At 42.9% G+C, this 20,854-nt stretch overlaps 1 protein-coding gene across 1 annotated transcript in view; it reads right to left on the reverse strand.

Moving 5' to 3' along the window:
• Positions 1-20,854, reverse strand: part of SEMA5A (semaphorin 5A) — a 429,431-nt gene that overhangs the window by 98,896 nt on the left and 309,681 nt on the right. Inside the window, exons 13-14 of the mRNA XM_024120827.2 lie at positions 19,025-19,232; positions 4,224-4,341 (exon numbers count right to left, since the gene is read on the reverse strand). Of these exons, the coding sequence (XP_023976595.1) occupies positions 4,224-4,341; positions 19,025-19,232 (326 nt within the window). The remainder of the gene's footprint in view (positions 1-4,223; positions 4,342-19,024; positions 19,233-20,854) is intronic.

Genomic DNA, 20,854 nt, shown 5'->3' on the forward strand with positions numbered 1-20,854 from the left:
CAGCAGTGAGAGGCCCGCGTACCGCCAAAAAAAAAAAAAAAAAAAAAAAAAAAAAAAAAGAGAAGGATGGTGGACGGGCAGCTGTGAAACCAGCGAGCGCAGGTCCATATCGCCCTCTGACCTCCCCTGAGTTTATAACAGAAGCTGTCCTCTCAGCAGAAAGAATCCACTTTAGTGATAACCCTCCTGTCGCTTCTTAAATACCAGGTCTTTCATTTTCTGACCGTAGAAACATACAAGACGTACTTGTTATAAACTAAGCGGATGAGTGTGTATTTCCCCTTACGTAACTAAGCATGTCCCAGATATCCGCTAAAACAGCCTTGAGTCCTGGACCAATGGCTTTACTGCTTGAGAAGAACTGCTATTATCTTCCGCCTTTTTCTTTAACATGAAAACTGTAAGGTCAAACATCTACAAGAAGATGCGCTGATTCTTCTAAAGTGCGTGTCTGAACTACAGAGCTACATTTCAGATAGTGCATTTTGTGTTTTCTTTAGCTGCAAAGAATTTAGGGTGAACACCTCTGTGCTTTTAAAGTGTGTTGCAGACATTGAGAAGGAACTTCACACAGACAGTGGCATGTTTTAACCAATTGCACAAGACGCTGCAGAAAAGTTTGCTTCTAAATTCAGAGATCCAAAGCTAAGTAACCAAAAGGACTAGCAGCTAACCCCGTTGCAAGCCTTTGCTCAGAGCCTGGACGTGGTGATACACCCCCCTCTGCAGTGAAAGGCCTAGATCTCCTGCCAACATTTGCGGAACAACACCGGTTTAATAGCCCTTGCCTCCCTCATGACACTCTGCCTGATTTTCTCACTCACAAACTGAAGGACAGGCTTCCTGACACGGGGCTCAGATAAAGGAAAGTGCAGGTTCCTTGATAAGAAACGGATAGACTGTTCAGATGCCTCAGGCAGTTCTGAACAGAAGAAACAGCACGGATTTAAAACAACACCCTGTGTCCCTTGCCTTCTCACCTCTGTCTTGCAGAGGTGAGGCCAGAAATGACAGCATGGAGATCAGCAGTGATGTGACAGCAAAGGGACTTACTAAATTTTCAAATATGTTGTGAAGTTAATAGCCGTTGCTCATATCCTCTGAGAACAGAAAACAACCTGGAATGACTTGATTGAGGGCTCTAAAGACAAAGCGGAAGAAAGGCTGGATCCTATAAGCGAGGACGCAAACAAATAAATTGGCAAAGGAAAGTGTGGAATCTGTTTTCTTGGATTCAGAGTTCGGCTCTAAACACAGGGGAATTTCTCCCTATTCTGCAGGGTTCCCTGTGGGAATGTACACTAGGCCGGTTCTCCCAGGACTTTCTGTGACCCTGAGCAGTAGCGAGGAGACTGTCCCACGTGGGGTTCCATCATAATATCCTTTAGTTTATTCTTTCAAAAGCGCTACTTCTCAGCTTCTGGAATGACAGCTCCCAAGGGATACTGATGGGTGTGGAAGTGGCTATTTTATTAATGCTACAAAGGGCAAAACAGTCCACACCAAACTCTGGAGATAAAAATCCAAGAATAAAACAGAGATGTTGCATCCCATTTTCAAATCAGCACTGTTTTCTCTTAAGATATTTCTCTTCAAAGCAGACAGCAAGGTGCCAGCAGGATCCCGTGTGGCTCCGTGCAAGGAAGGGCTGAATAAGTTAAGAGAGCACAGACTGGATTTGCGAGGAAGGTTCTAATACGAACATGCACGGACACCACGGAAGCGTGGGTTAGGACCGTAGGACAGCTTGCTTCCCACGGACAGTGTTTCCAGAGCTGGACACACAGACACTCACAGGACAGGTGGAGATGCTCTGCTCCCACTGCATCATGCTTAGGCTCTCCTCCAGGCTCGTGCATTTCTTCATCACCGAATCCCAGCCACAGTAAGGGTCCTGGGCCCCAATGCAGGCGCTGCAAGCACACACCAAAGGGTCAGGAGAAAGGCAGCTTTATCTAGTACCAGAGATGCAAGCTAAGAATTGACTCTTAGGACTTGACATGGGACGAGAAACAAAGTTTTCGTCTGCACAGCAGAGAACATAGCTAACTGCATACACCAGTAAGTATCTAATTAAAATTAAATAAATTAATTTTATTTGAAATATCGATGTTTTTCTCAGATCCAGGGCTGACAGCCAAATGATTGTCTGTCCATGCTAACATGACGCCTTTTGGTGTCATGAACCATCTAAAGTCAGAATCTTGCAAGGCTCCAGAATACTGGCTGGCACCACCCCCCACACCATCATCCTCCACCCCTTAATGACAGGTACTATTTGTTGGACACCTACTGTGATATATGAAATTATTATGTCATTTAACCATTTAAACAACTCTAATGAGGGAGGTATTATTATTTTAACTTTATTGATGAGAAAAAGGAGACACCGAAAATTTCTAATATTTGCCCAAGGACAAACAAATACACCCCAAACCCTGCAACGTGGTTGGTTCAAATTTAATAAAATAGAGAAGTGTTCCTTTTGAGTACCTAGCTTAAAAAATGCATTAAAATTTTCAGTTTAATAGTGGTTTAATATAGCCCTGTCTACAATATTCAACATAGTATATCAGAAATACTGTAGATGGTAGATATTTTATTTTAGCTTTGTCTAAACGAAAGAGTATACCAGGTCTTTCATTTTCTGACTGTAGAAACATACAAGACGTACTTGTTATAAACTAAGCGGATGAGTGTGTATTTCCCCTTACGTAACTAAGCATGTCCCAGATATCCGCTAAAACAGCCTTGAGTCCTGGACCAATGGCTTTACTGCTTGAGAAGAACTGCTATTATCTTCCGCCTTTTTCTTTAACATGAAAACTGTAAGGTCAAACATCTACAAGAAGATGCGCTGATTCTTCTAAAGTGCGTGTCTGAACTACAGAGCTACATTTCAGATAGTGCATTTTGTGTTTTCTTTAGCTGCAAAGAATTTAGGGTGAACACCTCTGTGCTTTTAAAGTGTGTTGCAGACATTGAGAAGGAACTTCACACAGACAGTGGCATGTTTTAACCAATTGCACAAGACGCTGCAGAAAAGTTTGCTTCTAAATTCAGAGATCCAAAGCTAAGTAACCGAAAGGACTAGCAGCTAACCCCGTTGCAAGCCTTTGCTCAGAGCCTGGACGTGGGGATACACCCCCCTCTGCAGTGAAAGGCCTAGATCTCCTGCCAACATTTGCGGAACAACACCGGTTTAATAGCCCTTGCCTCCCTCATGACACTCTGCCTGATTTTCTCACTCACAAACTGAAGGACAGGCTTCCTGACACGGGGCTCAGATAAAGGAAAGTGCAGGTTCCTTGATAAGAAACGGATAGACTGTTCAGATGCCTCAGGCAGTTCTGAACAGAAGAAACAGCACGGATTTAAAACAACACCCTGTGTCCCTTGCCTTCTCACCTCTGTCTTGCAGAGGTGAGGCCAGAAATGACAGCATGGAGATCAGCAGTGATGTGACAGCAAAGGGACTTACTAAATTTTCAAATATGTTGTGAAGTTAATAGCCGTTGCTCATATCCTCTGAGAACAGAAAACAACCTGGAATGACTTGATTGAGGGCTCTAAAGACAAAGCGGAAGAAAGGCTGGATCCTATAAGCGAGGACGCAAACAAATAAATTGGCAAAGGAAAGTGTGGAATCTGTTTTCTTGGATTCAGAGTCCGGCTCTAAACACAGGGGAATTTCTCCCTATTCTGCAGGGTTCCCTGTGGGAATGTACACTAGGCCGGTTCTCCCAGGACTTTCTGTGACCCTGAGCAGTAGCGAGGAGACTGTCCCACGTGGGGTTCCATCATAATATCCTTTAGTTTATTCTTTCAAAAGCGCTACTTCTCAGCTTCTGGAATGACAGCTCCCAAGGGATACTGATGGGTGTGGAAGTGGCTATTTTATTAATGCTACAAAGGGCAAAACAGTCCACACCAAACTCTGGAGATAAAAATCCAAGAATAAAACAGAGATGTTGCATCCCATTTTCAAATCAGCACTGTTTTCTCTTAAGATATTTCTCTTCAAAGCAGACAGCAAGGTGCCAGCAGGATCCTGTGTGGCTCCGTGCAAGGAAGGGCTGAATAAGTTAAGAGAGCACAGACTGGATTTGCGAGGAAGGTTCTAATACGAACATGCACGGACACCACGGAAGCGTGGGTTAGGACCGTAGGACAGCTTGCTTCCCACGGACAGTGTTTCCAGAGCTGGACACACGGACACTCACAGGACAGGTGGAGATGCTCTGCTCCCACTGCATCATGCTTAGGCTCTCCTCCAGGCTCGTGCATTTCTTCATCACCGAATCCCAGCCACAGTAAGGGTCCTGGGCCCCAATGCAGGCGCTGCAAGCACACACCAAAGGGTCAGGAGAAAGGCAGCTTTATCTAGTACCAGAGATGCAAGCTAAGAATTGACTCTTAGGACTTGACATGGGACGAGAAACAAAGTTTTCGTCTGCACAGCAGAGAACATAGCTAACTGCATACACCAGTAAGTATCTAATTAAAATTAAATAAATTAATTTTATTTGAAATATCGATGTTTTTCTCAGATCCAGGGCTGACAGCCAAATGATTGTCTGTCCATGCTAACATGACGCCTTTTGGTGTCATGAACAATTTAAAGTCAGAATCTTGCAAGGCTCCAGAATACTGGCTGGCACCACCCCCCACACCATCATCCTCCACCCCTTAATGACAGGTACTATTTGTTGGACACCTACTGTGATATATGAAATTATTATGTCATTTAACCATTTAAACAACTCTAATGAGGGAGGTATTATTATTTTAACTTTATTGATGAGAAAAAGGAGACACCGAAAATTTCTAATATTTGCCCAAGGACAAACAAATACACCCCAAACCCTGCAACGTGGTTGGTTCAAATTTAATAAAATAGAGAAGTGTTCCTTTTGAGTACCTAGCTTAAAAAATGCATTAAAATTTTCAGTTTAATAGTGGTTTAATATAGCCCTGTCTACAATATTCAACATAGTATATCAGAAATACTGTAGATGGTAGATATTTTATTTTAGCTTTGTCTAAACGAAAGAGTTCATATACAACATGGGCGTCATTAGATGAAGATTTCAGTCCCTAAGTTATAAGCACAATATAATGTAGAGGTGGGGAGGGAGGAAACAGACAGAGATGACTGTGACAGAGTCAAAATCATACAGAAGATGACCCCACAGAAATGCAGGGCATTGGACACCTTCCCTCTGAAGGGGCAAGAGGTCAGGTGTGCAGGAAATGGTTGTGAGGAAAGGCAGGTGAGTTCAGCACGGAGGTGCCAAGGTCTTCTGAGTTAGGGCAGAGCTTACAAGGGGCTGAATCTGTTACAGAGTTACCAGTTCACCAAGAGTAGGACTAGAAATCATAGCATAATCATCAAACATGGGCCCAGGGAGGCAGTCGAAGCAATAATGAGTCATTAATATTAATGATATTAAAAAACCCCTTATTAACACATCAAATATGTAAACCTTGCATAAAGCACTGTTCTAAGAACTGGACCTCGATTTGCTCATGTAAACCTCATGAAACCTTTAAACAGAGTACCTCCGTCAGCTACTCTATTTATTCTCATTTTAAAACGAAAAAATCGAAGCAGAGAAAGGAGCAGTCCAAGTTCCACAGCTGGGGAAGATACACCTAAAGATAATAAATGAAGCAATAGAGGTATAAAACTGTTACTGATTAAGTTACCATGCAATTATTGTGTATTCACCAGCCCAAGAAGTTCAAACGGTTAAAACTGGCGCTTCTCACAGCAGGACTAGGGGTGGGAAAGAGAACCTCGCTGGAACTTTCTGAGAAGTGACGCTGTACCTGTTAAAAGATAAACTGAGGTCGATGCAACTGTTCAAGAGTTTATGTGAGCAAACATCCGGCAGTGCCAAGCGGGCACTGGTGAGGAGGCTCCGCCCACAGGGCCCGAGGAGAGGCCTTTACAGGGAAGATGGAGGAGCAAAGCTCGAAGGTTACTTGACTGCCTACAGCCTGAGCGGTGCCTTATCTGGGAAAGCCTGGCTGTGCGCTTGCCGTTCGTTGTTCTTAAATTTCATCTTTTCCGATTCCAGGGCACTGACCGGCGTAGGCGGGACCAGAGTCCCAGTCCTGCTGAACTAGCATCACTGCTGGATTCCACTGTGTACATCACACATCGGAATCCTCTCCGTGTTTGATCCCGTTTTCCCGTCGGGGGGCAAAAAAGGGCAAAGCGACGCTTCGAGAATTATTCAAGAAGCCTGAATTCCGTTTCATGTTCCTTATTCAAGCAGTATGACCATGAGACAAACTTAAACTTCCAAAAACGAGGAAATTCCACTAAGTCCCTAACTTTGCGGCTTCCCCCTTGCAAAGCTGCCTGTAGAACTGAAGCAACGCCACAGGGTTACATGGAATATTTTAAGCTGTTTTCCATGAAAAGCTGCTTGTAATAACGTCTCTTTCTTCCGATACCGTGCGGATGGTTCTGTAGATTCTTAAAATACTAAAACTTCTCTACGATCACAAGTGCCCATTCATTAAAAATACCGTTTTATATTAAATAGGTTTTCCTCACTTAAAATGTTTCATACCATGGGGAACATTCTGACGAGCTCTACCGTTATTCTAAATTATACCTTAAGAAAAACCAGTCATCATAGCTTATTATTTTTGGAAGGTGCGTCCCTTAAGGAGATCATGTGGAAAATCACAGACTTCCTATGAATGGAGCCATCATGAAAGTGGCTTTTCTTTATTCCACTTTGAAAAATGTTTTTCTTTGCGTGATGAATATTTTTAATAAATTTTTCTTATTTTGTTAAGAACCTTAGATTATTCTCATGTGATATATCGCCCTGGTATCTGAAAGTATCTGAATTCAGAGAACAAGCTGGTCAGAATCTGAGGTTTAATTTGAGAACACATTTATTGAAAGTGTATTTTAGAGCAAATGTATATTTAGATGTAGGCCTTAATTCTAGAAGGATAAACTACTTTCTTTCTTACAGGAAATTAATCTAATGACATTACAGTTTATATAAACTCTTCCTTTACTTTTTAAAGTTTGCGGTTATGGTATTCGTTGAGTAATAGAAATAAATGGGTACATTCATCAAAATCTTTCACTGTATTTCTGCAAAGCTGGAGCTAATTACTGAATATGATCCCCTTGCATATTAGATTATCTAAGTATCTATGACTTCATCTGGCTTGTTTCTGTCACACTAACTGCCATTATGTCAGTTTATTTCTGATATTAAGAACTCTTGCCTTATCAACAACATGTATTCATTAAACATGGGATTTCAAAAGTATTTCCATCATTCATTTATTCGGCACGTACTTAGCACCGGCCTTGAACTGACTTTGAGAGTGTTTCCTGGGTATACCGGGAAACAAAAGAGACACAATCAGTTGTACCCAAAGAACTCACCTCTTAGTGAAGGAAATAAACTTTAAACAACTGCCCCGATAAATATCAACAGCCAGTTGCAAAGGAAAAAACAAAAGGGGGATGAGGAAACATGTGGGGAGAGACATTTAAGCTGGGACCAATGAGAGGAACAGAGTGATTGACGTGATACTTTTCGGCAAAAACAGAGTGTTTTGGCAGGAAGACCAGCATTGGGAAAGTGTACAACGTAGGAGGGAGTGAACTTGAGAGTTTGAAGAAACACCTAATAAATGGAGGTGGCGCTTTGGCGGAAGCTTGGGGTGTAGAATCTGCTGAGTCCTCAAGCCTCCCTCCCGAAGCATTTAGGTTCCCTTGTACGTGCTGCACCTTTAAAGTGCTTCCCAAATTCTGTACAAAAATCACATGTCAAATGTTAGTATTTTTATTTGTATTATCATGGTGATGACACTGAGAGAGAACAATTTATCTATTCGTGAATAATAGTGTCTTAATACCTAAGACAATCTCAGTTGCCTTATTCTTAACGGCTATGTCACCATATACTTCAGGATCTGCTCTTACTTTGAGTTGCATTAAAAACATTATCTTACTAAAAATAAGACTGGAAAATTCCAATTAGACAGTAACCTTCCTGAGGAATACATTCTAAGACATCCACAAGTCCCTCAATTAGTATATCCAACTGGAACATTTTTTTTTTTTCAGTTTCCTCTTCTGCAAAACTAGGATAATACCTCACTGGGCTGTTCTGAGGATTAACTTACATCATGTGGTAGGAAAAAACAAAGTTTTTTTGAGATGGGCTGCATATACTTATTCTACTTAATCTATAAACATAATTACAAATTAATATATGCTGTCAACTTCTGGGAGTGTTTGAAAACATTCTATACCAAAAATACTAAATCTGTGAATGCCACGGGGTCTTTATTTAATAAGGCGATGTGAGACACCACAGTGTGTTCCATTAAACGGTGCAAAGTATTTCAGCTACATGTTTGGATCAATTCACAATGATTTTTTTTACTACTTGCATGTGCAAGCACAGTGCCACGTGCTGAGGACACAAAGATCAGGAATGAACTCGCAGTCTAGTGAGGGGGCAAGACGACGTTCATGACCATTGCTTGATGATGTCATAGTGAGGAATGACTATTGAGGAGCCCTGACAACCGGTGCTATAGGAATCAGAGGAGAGAGCTGTGGCCCAGAAGAGTTTCAGGAAGAGGTGCTATTTAGGCTGGCCTTTGAATGCAGCTGGGGTTTGGCTGAATAAGAAGCACATCCCTGGTCACAGTGGTTCCAGGAAAGACAACAAGGAGTCCTGTGCACGTGGCATGATCCTGCGAGCTGAGCAGCTTGGTCTGGGTTGAAGTTTCCTTAAGATTCCAGAGAAGTGTACTGATGTGATTAAAATATGGGGGTTTTGCATAAGCAAGGGAAATTTGGCTGTGGTGAGTAGGATGTGTCAGATAGTGAAATCTACTAGAAGACGAATTTAGAATTCCCAAGAAGAACTGAGATACAAGTACAATTTCAACAGCATTTTTAAAAGTTAGGACACATGCCAAGTAATAAGCAAAGACACAATGACCAGTAAAAATATATGTTTACACTCATTATACATAACTTGCTAAAGGCATTTAATAAATATTCATGTTACGTGCTATGATTTGTATGGGAAATTAATGAACTAAAATTTCAGTTAGTCACTAACATTTAATCTATTAAAAACTGTTTGCTATTGGCTTATCATTAAATTACACTGATTAAATTAAATGAGGATTTTTTTCACATTTCAATTTGCTTTATTAATTAATTTTTTAAAAAGATTATTATAATAATAATTTTAAAACAAGCAGTTTTAGTTCTTCATGCATCCTTTCTAACATGTTAAAGTGAATTATTTATGAATGAACCTTAGATGATGGTAATTCCATATTGACCATGGTATGAATTATCACTGACTGCAGTGCATTGTAGGGAGTAGGTGCTCAATACATGTTTACTGCATGGCTATGAGGTCACTGTGCCCCTACTGGTTCTCTTTACTTCCAGCCCCAAGCTGTAGGAGCAGTCTCATGCCTTCTAGAATCAACTTATGCTTGTTGTACTCTCTGAGAAACTTCTTCAACTTTATCTTCTAAACTTTTTATTGAGTTGCTCATATTAGTTTCTTATTGCTCTTAAAACAAACACCAAATTTAAATAATATCAAATTTAAATAATTGATTTGTACTGCCAGTAATACTAAGCAAACGGTTTTTAGTTAAAATCTTAGGGACTTCCCTGGTGGCGCAGTGGTTAAGAATCTGCCAGCCAATGCAGGGGACATGGGTTCGAGCCCCGGTCTGGGAAGATCCCACATGCCGTGGAGCAACCAAGCCCGCGAGCCACAACTACTAAGCCCGCGAGCCACAACTACTGAGCCCGCGTGCCACAACAGATGAGCCTGCACGCCTCGAGCCTGTGCTCCGCAACAGGAGAAGCCACCGCAATGAGAAGCCTGCACACCGCAATGAAGAGTAGCCCCCGCTCGCTGCAACTAGAGAAAGCCCGCGCGCAGCAAGGAAGACCCACTGCAGCCAAAAGAAAAAAAAATCTTATTAGGTAGATATAAAAATTTTACAGTGAGGCATTATGGGAAAATTGATAGTTTAAAAAAACAGTGAAAAAAGTAGAGGGCATTTGAAGTAAGCAAAGCAAAAATGCTTTCTGGAGATCTAGCACTTGCAGTCAGCTTTGGTTTCTGATGTGATACGGACAGTCCCATTTCACCTAATTTTCCTGCACAGATTCCTGAGCTGTTTACTTTGGCCTCTGGCTGGGCCTTAGTCACTGGGGACTCTTCTCTACAACAAACACAAAATTCTTCTGGAAAGGCCAATTCTGCCCCCTGAGGGAAGCTCTCCAGGGAAGGCAGCCTGTCCAGCTTTGTACTCGGGAACAAAAGGGGCACAGAGACTAAACATGAGCCCTTCGCAGCTCAGGGATGTTGAAGTAATTTCCAGAAGTGACTTGGCAAATGCTGTGTCCCTCTGCCTGGGAGGGAAAGAACAGCATCCACTGGCTTCTTTGCTCAGGGAAAAGCCTACACTCTGGTACTCGATCTTCTGTTGTCTGTAAACTAGAGGTAATCATAGGTTTCTCCAAGTCCACTCTCTCAGTCTACTGTCCTCTCCAGCCAGTCAAGGATAAAAATGAAGACACAATTATTTCTTGCCCATCTCATGTTTCTTCAAGAGAAACCCTTCTGTACATGAGGGTTTAGTAGGCAGAATCAGAAGACACAGGAGAGGCAGAAGGGTCAGCAGTCACCCCTGAAGACTGTACATAGTGTCAGGTTATCCATCTTCAGTTTTACACAAAACCCTAGAGGACAATAAGTCCAGAGACATTTTTTTATTATTATTATTTTGGCTTCTTATAATTCACTCGACTTAGCGGTTTGCCTGCGACTGAGTGAGTGAGGCTTGGGCCAAGGTGTCCTCCTGTGGAGCACAGCCCACCCCAGGAAGGACATCTGCCCATCTCAGCAGAAAAGTTGAGGCATGTGTGGTACCCACCTCGCATCTGGATTCTCTGTTGCCCTCCCCAACCACTGGGATGGGCAAAGGTAAGCACTTGGCTCTCCTCACAGCCGGCCCTGTTCAGCCTCCATCGGCCCCGCTTGTATGCGTATGTGCCTGCTCACTTGAGACAGGGGATTACTGAGTACCCACCGACAGACGCTCCTGCCCGTGGGCTGGGGCCATGCTGACATCACTCACCTACACACAGAACGCGCTCGAGGTAGAGTCGCACAACCGCCAGAAAATCCCTTGGCCCAGACAGACCAGAGCGAGGTAAATAACTTAATGCAAGAAGCAGAATCTGGCCTGACGGGCCCCGTACATCTCAGACAATGTGAAGTTGCTTAAAGGTGGAAGAACAAATTCACAACAGGTCGGTTTGCCCTCTGTTTGGTCCAGAGGCAATGTGAAGTATACCTGAACTGAATATAATGCGCAAAAGCAGCAAAGGACAGGAACCGTCTCGTATTGGAGTCTTCTTATTTGCCAGACCCATTATGTGGTCTCTGTCTTTTTGCTCTAGTAACACACTGAGTAACCTCCTCATAATCACACACCAAAAGCCAAAGGCTTCTCCACGAGCCACCTGCCTCCAAAGCTCATGATCTTTCCATATGCGAGCTGTTTTGCAGACACATAGGGATGATGATTTCCTTAAGAATCATTAATTCACTGGACCAGGCTGCAACTACAACCTTAGGAGGAGCTTAGGGTATAAGAGCCAAGGTGTTTCTGCCCAGGATCACTCAGATGCAAGGATCTGGAGCTGAGAAAAACTGCTGCAGCCCAAGCTTTCCCATGGAGTTCTTTACGTAGCGTTAAATCTGGGAGCTCAAAAGCAGGAGGCCTGTAGAGTAGACATTAAATAATGAAACCTCGCAGTGTGAGCCCTTCACTTGTGCCTCTCAAACACAACTGAGGTACAAAAGGTTGGTAACTGTACTGATTTTAAAACTTTATCCAAGTGACTATTTGGATTGCCATTTAGAAGACAGAAACGTGCTCTTTTAGGAAACTGAACAGGAAGTGGAACCTGAAACTGTGGGGTGGCTATAGCATCTCTACAAGATGGCACTCAAATATCTTCTTTGCTTTTATTGTCTACCTGGATCAAATATACGTTTATATCATCGTCAAACGTGGATTTACCATGAAGCTAAGGAAGCCTGAACTTCCTTACTTCATGAGCCCTTTTAGGATTCTGTGATTGTAGGTGACATGGATGGAACCAGAGACTGCTATATTGAGTGAAGTAAGTCAGACACAGAAAAGACAAACATCGTATGATATTGCTTATATGTGGAATCTTAAAAAAATGGTACAAATGAACTTATTTACAAAACAGAAATAGACTCACAGATGTAGAAAACAAACTTACGGTTACCAAGGAGATGGGGGGAGGGATAAACTGGGAGATTGGGATTGACACATACACAGTACTATATATGAAACAGATAACTAATAAGGACCTACTTATAGCACAGGGAACTCTACTCAATACTCTGTAATGACCTATATGGGAAAAGAATCTTAAAAAGAGTGGATATATGTATATGTATAACTGATTCACTTTGCTGTACACCTGAAACGAACACAGCATTGTAAATCAACTCTACTCCAATAAAAATTAAAATGAAAAGCCACGGCCATATCTGATTTCTCTCTGTATTCCCTGCATTCAGAATAAAGCTTGCCTGGAACTGTTCAAAAAATTTTTGAGAGATGAAAAAAAAAAAAAGATTCTGTGATTGGCCTCCGTCATGTTTGTATTTATAATTTGATATTCTTTTCCTTAGAATAGAGAATTCCTTTTAGAATAGAGGATCCCTCCCAAATTGTGTGTCACACCTCACATAACCTACATTTTTCCCTGATTATTACAGAACAGTAGTATGACTTACATTTCTTAACTTACTAGTCTAGTTCACGCACGTTCATGTTCTACGTATCACATTTTGACTGTTCCTTTTCCACCCCGCCCAGGACTTGGGGGTGTAACTTATGAGTTTCTGGAAGACACTGCGTTCCAGCCCAAGCCCACCTCGGACCCCCTCTTACAATGTTGTAATTAGCATGTCGGCATGTATTTCACAGTTGTAATTAGCACGTCGGCATGCATTTTGGAGTTGCGAACAGCATGTTGGCATGTATACTTTCGGTCTTTTCCTTCTATGTTTTAAACAGTATTCATGATGGAAAACAAATAACGTGTCTTGCTTTTTTCAGTTAATATCATATCATACAGATGTCTTCATTGTCATCATTTAATGCCTTCAGAATAACCCACTGAGTGAATACTCCACTGAGTCAGTATATCATAACTTGGTAATTAATTCCCTTACTATTGGAAATTTAAGATTGGAGCACTGGTTGTGATTCAGATATAGCTTAAAAAAATAATTGGACAGCGATGGCAGGCTTGGAGATTAGGTCCTAGTGGAGTCCAGGGTCAGACTTTAATGATAAATCGATTTGGGGATAAAGTCTAAGGTAACTCCAAGGCCCTTTGGCTTGAATCCACAAGAGATATTTGGGAGATTTTTATTTATGTCAGAATTTCTCATTAGATTCTGAGCCCCGCGAAGACAGGGTCAGCGATGCCTCATCTATCATCATACACTCAGAGCCTGGCTTGGTGCTTGGTACACATAAGATTCAATAAATATACTATAAGTGAATTAACTAAGGAAAATCCACAGTCTTCAGAGGCTACACCAAAGCCAAAGCAAACAAAAACTCAAGATGTTGAGATTAGGAAAATATTAAGTTTATTTTGAAGGGAGAATATTTACTTTGTAAAATGGGTACATTTCAAAATGTCCTTCTGATGTTTATATGATTCATAACTGAATGGCTAAAGTTGTCTTGCTGGGGTACTTTGTGGGGATCCTGCAATTTCTCTCTATACATTGTGTTTCTCCCATCAGGCAGATGCTGTCTTTAGAGAATATGTAATTAATAAAGGTGACAACCTATTAACTCCACCTTTTAAACTGTAGCTCTTTCAAGCAACAAATATCCTGCAGTAATCTAATTTCCACACTACCTTTTTTTAATGAGGTGTTAATTTTTTAATTACAGGCTAACTGAACTAAGAATGACTAGACACCCATTCACAAATGGAGCCAACGTTTTTTTCTTAATGGTTTCCTCTTTCCCTCCAGTTTTATAAAGCAAAATTTAGAAGCCATGTCTCATGTTATATACAGGCTATGAATCTTCCAGTTCCCAGCTTTTCTTCTCTCTCCAAATAGTTTTTACAGCAAAGCAAAAAAAAAAAAAAAAAAAAATACCTAAGGACTAAGGGTTTTCAATCCTTTGGCTAATGTTTTATATCACTACACTTTTCTGTAAAGGGAGCTTTACTGTTACACAAGAATTGAGGTTTTCTTTTTAGGTTATAAAGAAAAATAACAGAAAGGGGAGAGGCAGAGTATCCATTTGTTAATTTGATAAGTATTTACTGAGCCTGTCTCAGGCCGGACACATGCTGAAGGCGGGATGGAACCTGGAAAGACAATGCCCAGCCTTCAGGAGCTCATATTCCCAACGGCTGAAGGAAGAATTCTAATTTCTGTTCTCCGACTGATGATTCTTTGGACATTCTCTCTCTGATTCCGACTGATCCCTCATCTCGAAAATGTGAACACTACAACCTGATAGGTTTATCTTACCTCAGAATTGTGGTGGGGGTCAAACAAAAAATAAAGAATATATGAATGTCTGAAGCGTAGAAAACGCTCTGTTGTTAATTTACTAGGGTTTAGAGTTAAATTATGTAATTTAACACTTAATTTATGTAATTTAACACCTAATTTAAAAAATTAGTGTATGTAATGATGTAAGGCACATTCAGTCTTTCAAAAGGCGCACGTGAGAATGATCGAATTCAGGAATCAGCAAATGACGGTGCATGGCCCTAATCCAGCCTGCTCCCTTAAGTTTTACTGAAACACAGGGTAGGCGAATGCTTGGCTCTGGTGCCCTGGCGGCTTTTCATGTCTCCACATAGGGCAAAGCTTCACTACAGCTAAGCTAAGCTTCGGCAGAGTGCCCTGGGACCCGCCGGATCACGCGCATGGGAGGGTTATGAGCGCCTGCTACAAAGCTGCTCTCCTCCCACCTCCCTGTGCGCCAGGGAGGCTGTCAGGAGATGGTTTCTCGCCGCCTTCTCCTGGGTTCTAATGAGGTATAAGGCTTTTTGCCCCCTACTCTCGCCCCTACTGGGATGCAGCTGCAGGCTAGAAAACCGCAGCACAGAATCAGCTCCTCAGCAGCGTGGGGCCCGAGTTCTCACGCGCATTGTCATCTGGCCTCTTCCGTTTTGGTGTCATCTGTGGGATAAGGGACCTGGGTAGCTGACACCTTTTCTGCTCTTACTTTTGTTGTCTACATAAGTAATAAACTGACTGAATCTAAAAGTGAATCCTCCCTTTGCCGGATGAACCTGTGTGGCTTTTGCTGACACACAGATAGCCACCCCCACTCACTATGGTCTGTGGCTGTTTCCATGCTACGAGGACAGAGTTAAGCAGCTGCAACAGAGACCCTATAGCCTGGGAAGCCTAAAACACCTTCTGTCTGGTTCTTTACAGAGAAAGTTTGCAAACCCACTGATCTAATTAATGCACAATCCTTAAAATGGTTTTAAAGTCTAAATCAAAAGCCTTCCCATCACCACTTCCCCAAGCTTTCCTTTCCTTAGGTCTGAGGAGCTTCAATCAGCCAGACTCACTGGAAGTTTACACTATTTCCTTGGCGGGGGCGGTGGTGTGGGGAATAACAGCTTGATTTCTGGATGTGACGACTGCAGCTCAAGTCCTGTGATCATTCTTTTCTTCTTGAAGCAGGGAGATAAGACCTCTATCAGCTCTTGGCCACTCTGTTTCCCTCCAAGTGGCAAGTTATGACTTTATATTGGTACTTATATCAGTAGGAATTAAGTTAGCGGCTATTCTCGCCTGCTTCACCTTGTGCATCCCTATGAAGACCTTTTACCGCTTTCACGCTGCTATTGGGAGCCCCTGGCTGGGCACCGGCCTCAGCTGATGGTGGTGTCAGCTTACCTACCTTCCATTTCACATGCTGTACCCGTATGCAGCCCTTTCCAGATTCCCATATTCTTCAGAATTCGGCAAATATTAATCCATTTCATGAAACTAACACATGCATGTGGTAAGTCAGTCTTAGAGTACCAAGGATACACAGGAAAGGTAAAACTTCTCTCCCACTCTACATCCCCAGAAGTCACCATCCAGCCTGATGAGTTGCTTTATTATTTGCAGAGTTTTTCCATGCTATTTCTTAAATGGGATGTGCAAAAAAAAAAGGTTAAAATCAAAACAAAATCTTTTTGCTTAGCTTTTGAGGTCAAACTCAACGGAAACATATTTTTAAAATATCGTTCTTTCCAAACAGCTTTCCGAGGAAAACAGCTATGGGAAGTCCAAAACGCTGTGCTGTTGGCTCCAAGTTTCAATGTGTGCACGGTGTGGATGGCGCAGGCGTGCACTGTTTTCAGACCCTCCTGGGTCCAGGGTCACCTCTAGAACAGCTAGAGAATGGAGACTCACTTTACAGTAACCCAGGGGTACAAAACCTCTGTTTGGTCTCCTTAACCCAGCCTGGTGGCAGGCACTGATGGGAAGAAGCTGGGAGTGCTTGTCAGTACACCTGAGTTCAGCCTGTCCTGGTACTAACTAGCTCTGGCTCGCAAGAACACCGTGAAAAATGCCATCAGATGGCTCGTCCCTGCTGAAATCTGACCACTGAGCGTGATGTCCTCATTGTACCAGGGGCAGCACAGGGAACCGAAGATAAAGTCTGGGCCTTGGGGTCAGAGAGCCCTGCTCTGAAGCTGGGTTTCACATCGCACGAGCTATGTGACTTTGGGCAGGGTGCCAGAAGTCCCTGACACCACTTCCTCATCTGAAACATAGAGATGGTATTTGACTTTACTGTCAGGGTGTAATGATGAAGGAAAGTGGGGATAAGATCTAGCACAGTGCCAGACATGTAAAAGAATCTTGGGAAATTGTATCAACTGTTACCATTTATAAGCATTTTGATTGATATCAAACTGCATTGCCTCTGAAAAAGATATTCAGAAAAATGAACAATGTGAATATGATTTTGAAGGAGACAGGTAATTTAGTTAAGCTCAATTTCTCTTCTAAACACTTCAAAATTCATTTATAAAAATGATTTTCTGATAACAAAATTACTTACATTGTACTATGAAAAATATATTTAACAAAGAAATGAGTATTTATTGTTACTCAATTGTTATCCTGTCCCTATGCCGTGTACTTCTTTAGGCATATTTCTTGAACGTTAAAATTGTTTTTGTCCAGAAAAAAAAAAACACCACACTATCTTTCTCCATAATTTATAAAAAAGAGATCTGGTCATGTAGGTACCAGTTCCTTAAAAATGGATTTTTTTCTGCAATGAGTGTTAGAGAGGTCTTCCTATCTTTCTACAGGAGGAAGATGGCAGAGAAACATTGGGAGAAATCCAGAGAAACTCTTGGGTTGAAATCTTTAGATTTTCTTTTCTCTAATGGAATATTTAAGGGTCAAATACAAACTAACCCACTCTGGGTGGGAGCACACAGAAGACCACAGTCTATCAGTTTACAATAAAGTTATCATCTCTCACTGCTTTCCTCTGAGTGAGTGGACAAGCAAACAGCAGGGAGATTCAGCTCTAGATATAACTGTAAAATCTTGTCCTCCCAGGAGCCTGATAAAGGCAGGCAAGGGGCTTATTCTCCTTGAAAGAAAAAGGGGGAACTGTCAACTCCTACTGGGCGGCTGGGCCTGGTGGTGGTTGATGCCTGTGGATTCATGGTTGAACTTCAAGTGCAGCTGCCTAGGAGACAGGGGTGGCCAGATAATGCCTGGCCTCCCTGACCTGATGCAGGACCTAGTTGCCTAAGTTGCACCTACAAGTTGCTGAGCTAGCAGAGCACCAGGAAAAAGGTGAATCGCCTCGTGCTTTGCAAACCAGAAACTCCCATTTCAGCACGAGAAATACCTGTGTATGGCACAGGCCTGTTTTCCTGCCTGTTATCCCCTGTCATGTCCCCCCAGAGCATGCTGGGCTGGAGCTGGAGGACTGGTGCCCTTCCAGCTTCATTTAACTTGCGACACTCCTGTTAACGAGACCCCAACCCTCCCTGTCGCCCACTGAACCATCAGCAACTGGGCTAGAATAATTCCTGCCCTAGGCTAGTCCTGCAGGAAACACAAATCAGAACAAATTTCAAGCAGCCATTGGTTAAATTTAGGGAAAAGGTGTTATATAAAAGACAGTTGTTAATCAATGTCACTATTTGTTATGATTAATCACAACAGACAGCATCATTATTAGTTGGGAGGTCCCTAATGTTATTTATTTCTCAACACTCTGATACCAAAGGAGGCATCACATTATATACCTCATTGTCTAAAATCATCTAGAAAGGAATATTGTAACGATTTTTATTAAACACAAAAACCTTCCTTCTACATAAGAATACCCATTTTGCCCATTTGCATTTTACATTACATATATTTTCCCATTTGATTCTACAGCAATTCACATGTGTTAGATGAGAAAGTGAGGTTTGAAATACTTTAGTGGCCAGGTTAAAAAAAAATGTGTGTGTGTGTGTGTGTGTGTGTGTGTGTGTGTGTGTATATATATATATATACACACACACATACATACTTGTAGCAGATTAATTCAGGAACACCAAATATCAGCAACATCACTGAATGTTATAACGCATTGAAAAATTTATTTTAATCCTGACGTCTGCTTACCGATGTTATACAGTGGCTCCTCCTCCACAGATACTGATGTGTTACTGTCATCACAACAACCTGGTTTGCATCGGAACTCTCTGCATCCTGGATGCAGGATTCACAAGGATGCCAAGGTCCTCGTCTCATTCAACCACGGGAAATCTGAAAGCCCTCGGGGCTCCTGCGCCCTCTCTCTTGGTGGCGCCTCGACAAGGGGCGCCAGCACGCCGGATGGTCCCCTGGGGCTGCCCTACCTGCGCGTGTGGTGGAACTGGCACCTCTTCAGTGGGATCTTGGCCACGTGCTCCCGCAGGCCCACGAACAGGACGCTCTGGCTGTGGAGGATCTGCAGGCTTCTGATGGGCTCCGGCCGCCTCTCGGGGAAGAGCTCCATCTCTTCCAGCAAACAGCTGCCCGAGGTCTGAGTCAGGGGCGCCCGCACTTTTTTAATGGTGCCGTAATCTGCGGAGGCGACAGGGAAAGAAGAAAGTGAGGTCAACGGGTCTCACCAGCCACTCGCCAGCTGAGCCACCGGGGTTCTCCAGCCTGGCTGCACGTAGGGTCATCTGCTGATGCCAGGGCCCTACCTACTCTGGACCTGTTCAATTAGCCCCGCTGTACGTGGGACCAGGCGCCAGTATCTTCCCAGCTCTCGGCAGCGCGGACATACAGCCAAGGACGAGAACCACTCGGCTACTTGCTGCCTGGTCCCGATGCAAGTCTAGAGACCCAGAGCAGCGCAGCCAGCTTTGCACCATGCCCTGGAGAACATCAGGTGAGAGGAATCCCTGGATTCTCAGTGAGAGACAGAGGAGCTGACCCTGCTGCCCCAGCACAGGAGACCCCGCATGATGGATAGCTGCAGATATGCAGGGAGCAGAGGACCACCTGCTTCCCTCCTGCCCTGGAAGTACATCCTTCTCTGCCTTTCTGTCTAGATCCCCTCCTTCCTCTCTCTCTCCCCCAGGCTTGTTCTTTGGGATGCTCTTCTGGGTCTCAGCTCCACGGCTTCTTCTCTCCTGTACTAATGAACATCCATTTCTGACCCGGTCCCCTCCCCACTCGAGGTTTTCTGCTCACCATGCGCTTAAGCTCATTTATTTTGGCTATGAGCACTGCCCGAGGACAAGTGTCCTAGTGTCCCTGGAACCACAAAGACTCTCCAGAGTGGCTGTGATGGGCACAGAGAAGGGTCCTCTCCACCAGGGAGGGGCATGGTACAGCCAACCCCCAGGGCTGGGACCCAGACCTGAAACGTGCTGTTGTCCTCGGTGCGCTGTGGTGAGGCCCCCAAGGCCAGCGTGCAAGTCCAGGGAATGAGACCCAACTCTCTAGAAGCACTTCTGAAAGCCGTCCACAAGTTCCTCAAACCACCCTGGAGGCAATGACTTCATAAAACCCAAGGGGATCTGATTTTCAAAACATTGTAATGCTTATTCTGTAAACACAGATAATGAGGCTATCAAGTCATCTAAAACAGGAAATAAAATCAAGAACCTCTGGCTTCAAGGCTTCCGATCCATCTGCTAATCTCACAAAAGATTTGGACAGAAAATACCTTTCCAGTTTTTCATTCCTAGGAGAGTCCTTAGAGACGAAGGATGTTTACATTTAGAGGGAAAATACCTAGGTGGATATATATTATCCTGAGTTCATTAAGAAACGTATATCCGAAACATCTCCAGTGAACATTTATTGATTATGAACTGACTGCTATAAGCACTATGCATGTAATCGTGTATAAAATTATGCATATACTAATGTATGCAGTATTGGTAAGCCACTGCTTAATTTTATTTTAGGTTAGCTGGTTAAACATGTCACTTTTGAGAACGTTCAAGCACAAACAGGATTACTATGTATACTGGGAAGATTAAAAATATAGTACCTGTTTTTTTTTTTTTAACATCTTTATTGGAGTATAATTGCTTTACAATGGTGTGTTAGTTTCTGCTTTATAACAAAGTGAATCAGTTATACATATACATATGTTCCCATATCTCCTCCCTCCTGTGTCTCCCTCCCACCCTCCCTATCCCACCCCTCTCGGTGGTCACAAAGCACCGAGCTGATCTCCCCGTGCT

This window comes from Physeter macrocephalus, chromosome 8 (genome assembly GCF_002837175.3).
Source record: "Physeter macrocephalus isolate SW-GA chromosome 8, ASM283717v5, whole genome shotgun sequence".
Taxonomy (NCBI): domain Eukaryota; kingdom Metazoa; phylum Chordata; class Mammalia; order Artiodactyla; family Physeteridae; genus Physeter; species Physeter macrocephalus.